General features: G+C 45.0%; 1 protein-coding gene across 2 annotated transcripts in view; it reads left to right on the top strand.

Moving 5' to 3' along the window:
• Positions 1-808: 808 nt before the first annotated feature.
• LOC115201029 (helicase SRCAP) overlaps positions 809-11,546 on the top strand; it is a 35,343-nt gene continuing 24,605 nt past the window's right edge. The window contains exons 1-7 of one of the 2 annotated variants that reach the window (XM_029764230.1): positions 809-1,056; positions 2,890-2,964; positions 3,106-6,266; positions 8,000-8,047; positions 8,395-8,649; positions 8,811-8,996; positions 9,169-9,508. In XM_029764230.1, the coding sequence (XP_029620090.1) occupies positions 3,360-6,266; positions 8,000-8,047; positions 8,395-8,649; positions 8,811-8,996; positions 9,169-9,508 (3,736 nt within the window). In that variant the 5' untranslated portion in view covers positions 809-1,056; positions 2,890-2,964; positions 3,106-3,359. The remainder of the gene's footprint in view (positions 1,057-2,889; positions 2,965-3,105; positions 6,267-7,999; positions 8,048-8,394; positions 8,650-8,810; positions 8,997-9,168; positions 9,509-11,546) is intronic. The other variant, XM_029764231.1, reaches the window with a different exon arrangement.

Raw genomic sequence — 11,546 nt, 5'->3', positions numbered from 1 at the left:
ACTGCCTTGTTTAGGGGCAGAACGGCAGATTTTTACCTTGTCAGCTCGGGGATTCAAACTAGCAACCTTTTGGTTACTGGCCCAAAGCTCTAACCACTAGGCTGCTACATGCTGCCCCCTAACCACATATACTTAGACGTGGTCATATTGTTATTCTTCATGCTTTCCAGACAACGTTTATTTGGAGAGTGCATACAGTGTGGATCTCCAACTCTGACCTTGGAGAGCAGGACTTTGTTCCATCCCATCATTAACACCTTAAGTAGTGAATGGTGGGCAACCACCTAGTTCAATTGTAACATCCTGATCCCTCTGTACAATGACCCTTTTACAATAGCTAAACAGTTGTGTGACCACTGAACAAGTAATGGTAATTATTCTGTCCTGTCAGAGATACTGATATGACAATGGTGTACTTATTGACACCGGTTTCACAATTAACGCTTTATCTATTATCTAGTAATGCATGATATTTGGATTTAGTGTGCTATTGAAAGGTTATTTTTTTGCATATTGAGTCCACTTGGGTTAAGTAGAAAACACATATACAACACAAGTGCTGGAGTAGGGGAATTGTAAACTTTTCTATGGAATGAAACATTTGCCATAACCAGGTAAATTAATGAAATCCTAGTGGACTACATTGAATTGAATAAAAATAATAAAATCTAACCAGATAATGGCAACATAAAACATTTCCCCAAAATTATCATGGGATTTGCTATAATTTCAACTAAAATCTTACTTATCCCAAAAATTGCAGCGGCGCGCCGTTCAACTTCTCGCGAGATAATACTTTCTTCTGCACTTTGTCAGCAGTGGTTCTCCACCATTTCGCTGCGTCTAAAAGTCTCCTCCCCGCAACCACTAGATTCGGCGAGCCGAACCCGCTCTCTTTCAGTCCGTATTATAACTTCTTCCCACGGACCTACTCCTACCTCGTTGGGTACCGAGAGACAGTTTGGAATACTATCATCACGGATTGAGTACGATTTTATCCGGATGACGACTCCATCAACAAGAATTTTGTAAAAGAAAACTGGTCGGAAATTTCAGGTAGGTGGGAACTTAAGATGGCGGCCATGAGAAGGGGGGCATGGAGGAAGTAGTAGGGTGCACCAGGGGGGCTTGTTCGCGGTGGGACACAGCATCCAGTTAATTCTGAGAAATATATATAGAAGATTGAGGGTTATGAAAGTTTTCCTTGTCTGCATACTCCACAACAACACAGATTAAAACACAGGTGTCAATGACGGCGCAATTATAAAGTTGCTAATTATTTGGCTTGTTTACCCTCCCTGTAACGTTAGACTTCACCTGCAGCCAGAACATGTACTTCTTAGCATCATGGCCAAACAGCGTCTGTGGCATGGAATTTCCCAAATGCCAGCCAATTTAGCTGCGGCGCGAAAAGATTTAGCTAAAACTATCTGTACTAGCAAGGCTGCCACTAACGTTAGCTCTCCACAGAACAAGACGATACAAAATTAACAATGGCAATTTCTATTCAGCCGAAGGTGTTTGAGTGTAATCACGTTGGCCATATTGGAATCAGAATAAAATGGATTTACACTAAGTGCACTTGGGATATCACTTCTCAACAGGAAAAGTAAAACAAATAAAATAACTGGAGGACATCTTTTAATTCATAACTAAGTGTGCCTTGTGTGGGATCACTCGAACCCCCCTTTATCCCCCCTCGTAATCACTGCTACATTTTAGCGAGAAACATTGCAGCAACAATTTATTTTGTCAGTATTTTAATGGGGTAAATCATTTATATTTACTGGCTATATAGCTAAATGTATGATTTCAATGTTTAGTAGTTGTGGTTATATGACCCCGTGCAATGACGTCACAGGTAATTGTTGGGAAGCGGGTTTTAATTCGACTTTTTAAACCCCTTTTTCGCTTCAACCGAATCAGAAAGGCATTTATAAAGACCCAGACCATTACATAACTTCGGGTGGGATGGGGCGCGTGCGCGCCTAGTTGAAAGTATTGGGAGTATTTGGGCCAACAACGCTCATCTAGATATAAAGGCAAGCTGTATAGGTAGCTAGTCAACTAGCAAACATGCTAGCCATGTAGTTAGCCAACTAACAACAATAGTACCTAACTAGCTAAATCAACAGTTATTGAAACGACACAATCTGAAGAGCGCACGAAAACATTGAGCGCACGAGTGTCACGTTGCTACAAGAACACCTAACTGTTACATGCCATGTCCAGATTGTTATAAACTACAATAAATTGCATTTGCAACAGTGTAATACTGTTGATTTGAATGGCTGGAGGCCCGTGCGTCAATTTATGCGTGTAGCAATATGTTTGATAATGCCACATATCAGGGAAAAGGTCAGGGGTTACAATTGTATAAACCCAACAAAGTTGGTTTTGTTTTTTAAGTCATTCTAGAGATTGTATTAAATATTTGATTCCAAGTAGAAAATATATTGCATTTGCTAGCAAGTAGTGGCTAACTCGAAACACATTTGCTAAAGTCTGTTGGAAAATGTTGTGTTGTGCCTCAAACTCCTCACCTCCCCATATAATACAATGTTTGATTCATTAATATTGTACAGTGTTACTATGTTGCCACCCTCATTCATTGGCCAGTATTGTGCAGTTTTGGAACTCTTCAGATAAAGGGGGATACCTAGCCAGTTGCACAACTGAATGCATTCAACTGAAATGTGTCTTCTGCATTTAAACCAATCCCTATGAATCCGAGAACTCTTCAGAGAAACACACATGGACCAGAGTAGAACAATCATTTGTGGTTCTATGATTCTATGGAATTGAACATTGTATTATAGTCCAGAGAACAGTGGCATTGATCATTTTACTTTTTGGGGTTACCTTTTAACCACTTGTCTTTTTATTCAGAATATGTGGACAGGACCTTAATCAGCATCCTGGAAGTGGAAAGCACGGAAGCGCTGTGTCCCACACCGCAGACAGGTGATGAGTTCTTCCTTAACCAGAGACATTGACTAGTTTGACAAATTGTTCTTTGCTGGATACTTATTGAAATGTTTGTCTATAAATGCATGTACTGTACTTCTGTCCGTCAACTGAACTACATCGTCTCACTGCTTCCAGGTGCAGTGTGTAGCCGGAGCAGCACAGAGGGAGGAAGCTCTGGGGAGGAGGCGGTGCAGCAGCGCACCCCTCCGGCTGTGGATGTGCTGGGTGACGACCCCCAGGCTGCGCAAAATGTGGCCTGTGCGCCTCTCCCACCACTGGATAACACGACCACGTCACACCCTGAAAGACACGGACGCGTCAGTGAAAATAACACACCCACAGAGACTCACCCCAACAACAACACTAAGGACAGCCTTGAAAGAGGGGCAATGTCAGATAGTGGTGGTGGAGGAAGATTGGGCCCGTTGCACCCCAAGGACCCTAGTCTCTCTACAAAGTCCCATTCATACAGACTCTCTGACACACAGACAGACGGAACAGCGCAATATTCGTGTTATGTGTCACAAACTGATAACAGCAGGCACACAGACAGACAAACGAGCGGTACAAAGGGGAGTGCTGCTGGACCAGGCCAGGACCAGGCTCTGCATCAGAGAGTTGCAGGTGGACTGGTGGTCGTCAGTGGGACAGAAAGGGGCCAGCCTCTCCCAGAGAAATTGGAATATAAACACGAGACTGGAATTGAGGAACTTGGCAGACAACACCCAGCTAGAAACCTTCCCTCTAAATCCTGCTCAACAGTGTCCCCACTTCCCCTCAGCCCAAATAAAGATACAGTCCCAGACCACAACGAAGACAGAGGGATGGAGCAGCCTCAAACAACTCCGCCGACTCAGGCAAATCAGGCCAGCCACATACCTCTGTCTGAAGTCCAAGAGCAAGCAGGCATTCTCCCAAATTCTGAGCAGCCTATCCCCCCAGTGCTCATCACTGACAACAGTAAGAAGAAACAAACAGACATCTATACCGAACATAAAATCACGCAGAACTCCAATTACGACCAAGAAGAGATACAGGGAGCTAATGCAGTGGATCAGGGACCACAAGAATCTGAGAGATCTACAGAACTGTCTGAGAGCAGACATGTCACACTTGGGAGTTCACAAACGCTACTTCCAGACCCACCAACTGGCATATCCGGGACCCCGCAGTCAAGAGAAACATACTCTGGTCTTGTCCCCTACACGCCCCCTGGCAGTGGTAATTCCACCCCAGACTACACAACTGCCAGACAGGAGAGTGAGCGCGATATCCAGACAAATCCCCCTCTCCCAACAGAAGAACGGATTGAGACTAAAAGGGCAAAGGAGACTGAAACGGCCAAGCACTCACCCAACTTTACAATCCAGTCACAAAGCTCTTTCCTACAGGAGACAACAGCAACAACCCCTCCTATCCACCACCTCCCCAGTACAGAAATAGACTTAATGCAGACAGAACAGACAGAACAATCTATTGAAGTTCAGATGTCTAATCCTGACCACAAAACCAGGATGGAGACTCCACTGGTCTCTGAGCTCGTGCTGTCAGCTGATGCTCAAGGAGCTGTGATGCGTGGAGGAGAGACCAGCCTGGAGTTGGCTGAGGAGGTGCAGGTGGATCAGTGTGTCCTCCTGGAAGAACATCTTGTCAGTGGTGATACTGCTGTTATTGAATTAGCCTCTGAACATTCTGACAGAGAACCAAAGTCATTTATTGAAGGGACCCATTCGGATATCGAAATAGACCCACTGGCTGCAGGAGAATTTGAGATTTATAGCTTTGTGGAGGAGGAGATTGCGATAGAAGTTGTTGGAGAGAGACCGTCCCTCTCCCCAAGCTACGAAGTAAACTTATTCACCCCACTCATGGAACACTCTGAGAATTGTACAGCCAGTGAGGGACGAGAAATACGCCTGCTATCTCACCCTCAAGCGAGTAATGACAATGATCAAGTCATTATCCAGCATCAAAATGACTTTACCCCTAGTCTCTCCACACAAGATGTAGAGATGACTGATGAAGGGCAGAATTCTGAGCCCGAAAACACAACTACTGAAATTGACAATACTGTGTTGGAAGATTCAAGTGAGGTTTGTGTAGTCCAAACTGTCCCAGTATCAGATACTCCAGATGGACAGATGGACACCTGTACACAAGCTGCATTACCTTGTCTGGAGATCAGCACAGCTGTCTCAGACAATAGAGGGGTGAGAATTTCCCCAGCCACATGTCTGAGTGACACCCAAACGCTGCAAGGGGAAAGGGAAGTGAGAGCAATGGCCAGTACATCTTCTCTTGTCTCCCCAATGGAAGAACTAACAGAGGGGGTTGTTGTACAGTCAAACAGTCAACACAGTATTGAGGTCCTCTCGTCCCCAATTACCATACACTTGCCAGAGGGTAGAAAGCAGAATTGTCCTCTAAAAGAGGTACCAGGAGCCACCTTACAAAATACTACAGAACCCAAGCCCTGTGTTTCTTCTGATGAAGGGACCAAACATCCACAGCCCTGTCCAACACTGACAGGTACCCCAGTGGAGACCCAGCAGGATGTTTATCGTACTGTTAATGTGACAGCAACCCAGGCCAACCCAGAGGCTTTCCGGTCCACACTCTCTTCTGGCATCATCGACCCAAAACTCCTCCTACTAAAGCGTGGGGACACCCCTCTCCTCAAACATCCCCCCTCCTTATTGTTGGGGGTATCTAGGCAGCAGAGCAGCAGCCTGACGCAGGCTAGCACTAGCAGCTTCAGCTGTGGCTCAGACACAGCACCTGTATTAGAGTGCCTTCCAAACGCTGTGTCAGTCGCTGTGCCTATGCATGGAAGCAGTCATAGAGACCAGACAGAGCCCTCTGTCAAGAGAGAACCCACAGCAGCACCTCCTGCTATTCCCGCTACAAACACCCCATCCCAGTCCCGTATGCCCCCTCCATCTACTCCCACACCATGCAAATCTGACAAAGAGGCCTTAACTCCAATCAAAACGTCCACAGGCAAAGCAGTGACTGTGTCTCAAACCCTAAACCCTCCAAATATCATCAATGCGTCTTCCAAGCCCCTCTCTGCCCCCAAGTTGCCCTCAACATCAGGCAATGTGAAGAGGAGTAAACTCTACAGTGATGGGAGCCGGTCCGGACCACCGCCTGTCATCCGGCCACGGCTAGCCGGTGTGAAAGGCCCAGGGCTCAGCAGCCCCACGGAGGAGAGCAGTGATGAGGAGGCTGACCTGGCAGTGAAGGCCCAGCCTAGCCGCAGGAGCATGGTCAACCCCAGCCGAGCAGTGAGCAAGGTATGCCCCAAAATTGCTTTCTGTGTAGGCTTAGCTGTTTTCTTCAGATGTGCTGCCAAATCAGCAATTATATGGCTATGTATCAACAGAGACCATTCTTTTAGCATGAAAGATGGGCTAATGATTGCTCTTAAGTTTTCTGAAGCAGCATACAATAAACATTTTGCTACTGTGTGAATAGTTGTTTATTATGCTTATACTGAAGGCATAATGTGTTTAAATGCAATTTTGTGATATTTAATTCAGCAAAAACTGAAATGGAGCTATATAAATCAAATTTAAATTTTATTTGTCACATGTGCCGAATACAACACTTGTAAGTAAGCATTACCGTGAAATGCTTACTTACAAGCCCTTAACCAGCAATGCAGTTTTAAGTAAAATAAATACATAAATCAACACAATAAAATCACAATAAAGAGGCTACATACAGGGGGTACCGGTACCGAGTCAATGTGCGGGGTTACAGGTTAGTCGAGGTAATATGTACAGTACCAGCCAAAAGTTTGGACACACCTACTCATTCATGGTTTTTGCTTTATTTTTACAATTTCTTTTACAGACATCATAACTATGAAATAACACACATGGAGTCATGTAGTAACCAAAAAAGTGTTAAACAAATCAAAATATTTTTGATTCTTCAAAGCAGCCACCCTTTGCCTTGATGACAGCTTTGCACACTCTTGGCGTTCCAAAAGGTGTGTCCAAACGTTTGACTGGTACTGTACATGTAGGTAGGGTTAAAGTGACTTTGCATAGATAATAAGCAGCGAGTAGCAGCAACGTAAAAAAAAAAAAGAGATGGTCAATGCAAATAGTCCGGGTAGCCATTTGACGAACAGTTTGGCAGTGTTATGGCTTGTGGGTAGAAGCTGTTAAGGAGCCTTTTGGACCTAGTACCGGTACTGCTTGCTGTGCAGTAGCAGAGAGAACATAAACTCCCTTTTCACTTTTGAAGAATTTAGAGCTTGATGGCTATGGTTAATTAAATGTAGAAAAATGTAGCTGGCTGAGTCGGTGCAGCAATATCCACTATATATACAAAAGTATGTGGATTCGGCTATTTCAGCCACACCATAATATTAAGCACACTGCCATGCGATCTCCATAGACAAACATTGGCCTTACTGAAGAGCTCAATGACTTTCACTGTCATAGGATCCCACCTTTCCAACAAGTCAGTTTGTCAAATTCTGCCCTGCTAGAGCTGCCCCGGTCAACTGTAAGTGCTTTTATTGTGAAGTGGAAACGTCTAGGAGTAACCGGCTCAGCCGCGAAGTGGTAGGCCATACAAGTTGACAGAACGGGGCCGCCGAGTGCTGAAAAATTGTCTGTCCTCCGTTGCTCTGGAAGCAACGTCACACACTGTTTGTCGGGAGCTTTGTGAAATGGGTTTCCATGGCCGAGCAGCCGCACACAAGCCTAAGATCACCATGTGCAATGCCAAGCGTCAGCTGGAGTGGTGTAAAGTTCACCACCATTGGGCTCTGGAGCAGTGGAAACACGTTCTCTGGAGTGATGAATCATGCTTCACCATCTGGCAAGTCCGATGGACAAATCTGGGTTTGGCGGATGCCAGGAAAACGCTTTCAGCATGTTTTCCAATTATAGCATTTCATTCTCAGTTCTCAAGATTGTTTCTCCGTTTGTTTCATGCAGTGATCTTTCATATGCAGTGTTCTGCTTTAGTGGTTAAGTTGGCCACGTTTTAAGCCGTGTATGTTTTCCAGCATGAGCAGAGACAGAGCAGGCCAAACAGAAAGGCCCTTTTCTCAAAGGTAAGCGGTGGGTGTCAGACGCTACGATAGATCACACTTGTAGAATGCTCGCTGATCACTGAATGATTACATGAGATAGCAGGTTGTGTACACTGCAAAGTTTGTATGGGTATAGGCTACAGAATAGTAAACCTTTTTTTGTTTTGTATTCAATGCAGCATGTGATTTCTTGAGGTATAGCCTACGGTATCAAAGAGAATTGTTGATAGCTTGATATACAACATGTTTGAGACAGATTTAGCTGTGATCTCTATGCATGTTTGCATCTGTTCCAGTAGGAACAATCTTGTTATGGTCCTGCTCAAAAGTCCTAATTTCCTTCTCGCCTCCTTTCCCTCCGTTTCCAGGTACGCCAGTGGATAGCAGACAGGGTCACGCAAAGTTTGTCACCCGCCTCCTCATCCACTTCATCCCCCTCTCCTGGCCGATCATCCTTCATTGACTGGACTCCCAGCTCCACTCCCCTCATTCTCCGAGGTGCCCAGGGCAGGTTCCTCTCTCCGCCCTCTATGGGCCCAGGACGCTCCTCCCCATCGGACCCTGTCACTCCCCATCGGCCCCGCATGGAGCGTCACGCAGACATGGCTGAACTAGCCAAACACGTGAGTCAGCGTTCTGATTTGGACCACGGCTCCTGCTCATCCTTCTGACCTTTGTTCCAAATTGTCAACTGTGAATAGTTTTTCATTTAATCAACTGTCTAGATTGGAATAATTTGAGTTGCTTTATTTCTATCATTCCGGATGTGAACTATGTGTTTTAGGAGGCGGAGATAGAGGGCAGGACCGTAGCGTTGAAGAGGGAAGGCTTTTGGTCTATGAAGCGACTGACCCGCCTGACGGAGCCGGTCCGGCCCAAGGTTCACTGGGACTACCTGTGTGAGGAGATGCAGTGGCTCTCGGCCGACTTTGCCCAGGAGAGGAGGTGGAAGAGAGGGGTCGCCAGGAAGGTAAGAAACCCCCTTATATCACTTTTATTTTACACCACTTGGCATCCCTCCAAAGTGGCATCCATATTGCAGAGAGATTGGTATTACCTATTGTTTGCTTAACCACTGCCATGATTTCAGGTTACGTCCAACAAGTTCAAAAGAACTCAATTAGATATGCATGTTTCTTCAGGTGGTGCGGATGGTGATGCGACATCACGAGGAGCTGCGGCAGAAGGAGGAGAAGGCCAAGAGGGACGAGCACGCCAAAATCAGACGAGTCGCCTCCAACATAGCCAAGGAGGTCCGGACCTTCTGGAGCAGTGTTGAGAAGGTGGTACAGTACAAGCAACAGTCCCGGTTAGAGGAGAAGAGGAAGAAGGCTCTGGACCTCCAGCTGGACTTCATCGTGGGCCAGACAGAGAAATACTCTGACCTCCTCAGTCAGGCCCTGGAAACGGCACCGGCTGGGAACAGTGAACCTGCACCCTCACCACCCAAAAAATGTCTTCCACTTGTTGTGGATGAAGATGGTGAGAACTGTTTCTTTACTAATTGTTTCTTGAGTATCCAGATTGCCACCGTTCAGTCTCTCTAGTTATACCGGTGGAGGCTGCTGAGGGGAGGACGGCTCATAATAATGGCTGGAATGGAGTGAATGGAATGGTATCAAACACCTGGAAACCATGTGTTTGATATCATTCGACTAACTCAATTCCGGACATTATTATGAGCCGTTCCCCCCTCAGCAGCCTCCACCGGTATAACCAGAGAGCCTGAATAATTTACAACATAAGGAGGCTGTTGTAGCCACTGCTCTTACTTCAGCTGATGTACTGTGTGTTGTGCATCCTGGTGAAAAATGCCTTCTGCGTGTCACCTGTTGGTGCTACACGTTGGTGCTGGATGTGTTGCTTTGAGACGTTGTGAAAAGCACTGTTTTAAAATGCAATGAATTGCTATTGTTGACCTCAAAGCATCTTCTGTAAGATTCAGTTGCTAAGGTGAACACTACTACTCTTCAGTGTGCCTCTGTTCAGTCTCCATTAGCAACTGTCAGACTCTGTGACGACAGTCCAGCAACCCCCGCCGCCGCGGAAATATAATTAGCATTAAAAAAAAATATCCCCATCTAAAAAAAAAAAATCCGTCCGTTTTAAGCTAGAAATATATTTGTTTTGCATTGGATGCGTCTCGATCCACCGCACATGACGGTTGCCTCCGTTTTGCTCTACGACCCCCCACAAGCGTATTGGGATTCGTCTGAAGTCGGTACAGCCGATCTGCCAACTTCTGCCTGTAGCATCCGAACAGTTTGGGCTACACACTAATATGACCCCTCTGTGGAAAGTGGAGACTCACGAACACGTACAGTGCAATCGGAAAGTATTCAGACATCTTGAATTTTCCACATTTTGTTACGTCACAGCCTTATTCTAAAATGGATCCCTCATCAATCTACACACAATACCACATAATTACAAAGCAAAAACAGGTTTTTAGAAATGTTTGCAAAAGTATAAAAAAATGACTGAAATATCACATTTACATAAGTATTCAGACCCTTTACTCAGTACTTTGTTGAAGCTCCTTTAGCAGCAATTACAGCCTTGAGTCTCCTTGGGTATGCTGCTACAAGCTTGGTACATCTGTATTTGGGGAGATTTTCCCATTCTTCTCTGCAGATCCTCTCAAGCTCTGTCTGACAATGATCCAAAATACACAATCAAGTCTACATGAAAATGGTTAAAAAGCAACAAATTGGAAGTTTTGGTCCAGACCTAATCCCAATTGAGATGTTGTGGCAGGACTTGAAACAAGCAGATCATGCTTGAAAACTCCCAAATGTCACTGAGTTAAAGCAATTCTGCATGGAAGAGTGGGTCAAAATTCCTCCACAGCGAAGTGAGAGACTGATCAACAACTACAGGAAGCATTTGGTTGGAGTCATTGCAGGTGGCATAACCAGTTATTAACTAGTTATTGAGTGTAAGGGGGCAATTACTTTTTCACACGGGCATATGGTGTTGCATAATTGTTTATTAAATACATTAAATAAGTATGTAATTGTTGTGTTATTTGTTCACTCTGGTTGCCCTTTATCTAATATTAGGTTTTGGTTGAAGATCTGATAACATTCAGTATTTTAAAAAAATATGCAGAAGTAGAGCAAATTATAAAGGGGGAAAATACTTTTTCACAGCACTGTAGCGCAGTAGAACCCACCCCGGTTTAGACAGGGCTTAGGCTCTTATGGGTTAAAGTGCAAAACTGATTCTCAGCATAATTCCGTTATGGTGGAATTGCCCAAGGCAAAAGGACAGTCATTTCCTGCCTTCAATTTCTGACTAGAAACAATGCAATTATTGCATCTCTGAAGTGCAGTGACATTCCAGTCATCAGATGTGACTTAGTAGTTAGCATAATGGAAGCGAAAGCTTTGCCAGAGATTGGAGACTGTTCAGATAAGTCTGATGCGGTGTCCTGCACAGTTTCTAGCCCAGGTGCCTTAACAGACTGGCCAATTGGAGACAAGGTTTAACGTTCCTCCCTTCCTTCGTTCCGTCTGCA

The sequence above is a fragment of the Salmo trutta genome, chromosome 10 (assembly GCF_901001165.1).
Source record: "Salmo trutta chromosome 10, fSalTru1.1, whole genome shotgun sequence".
Lineage (NCBI taxonomy): Eukaryota > Metazoa > Chordata > Actinopteri > Salmoniformes > Salmonidae > Salmo > Salmo trutta.
This window is presented reverse-complemented; position numbering and strand designations above follow the sequence as displayed.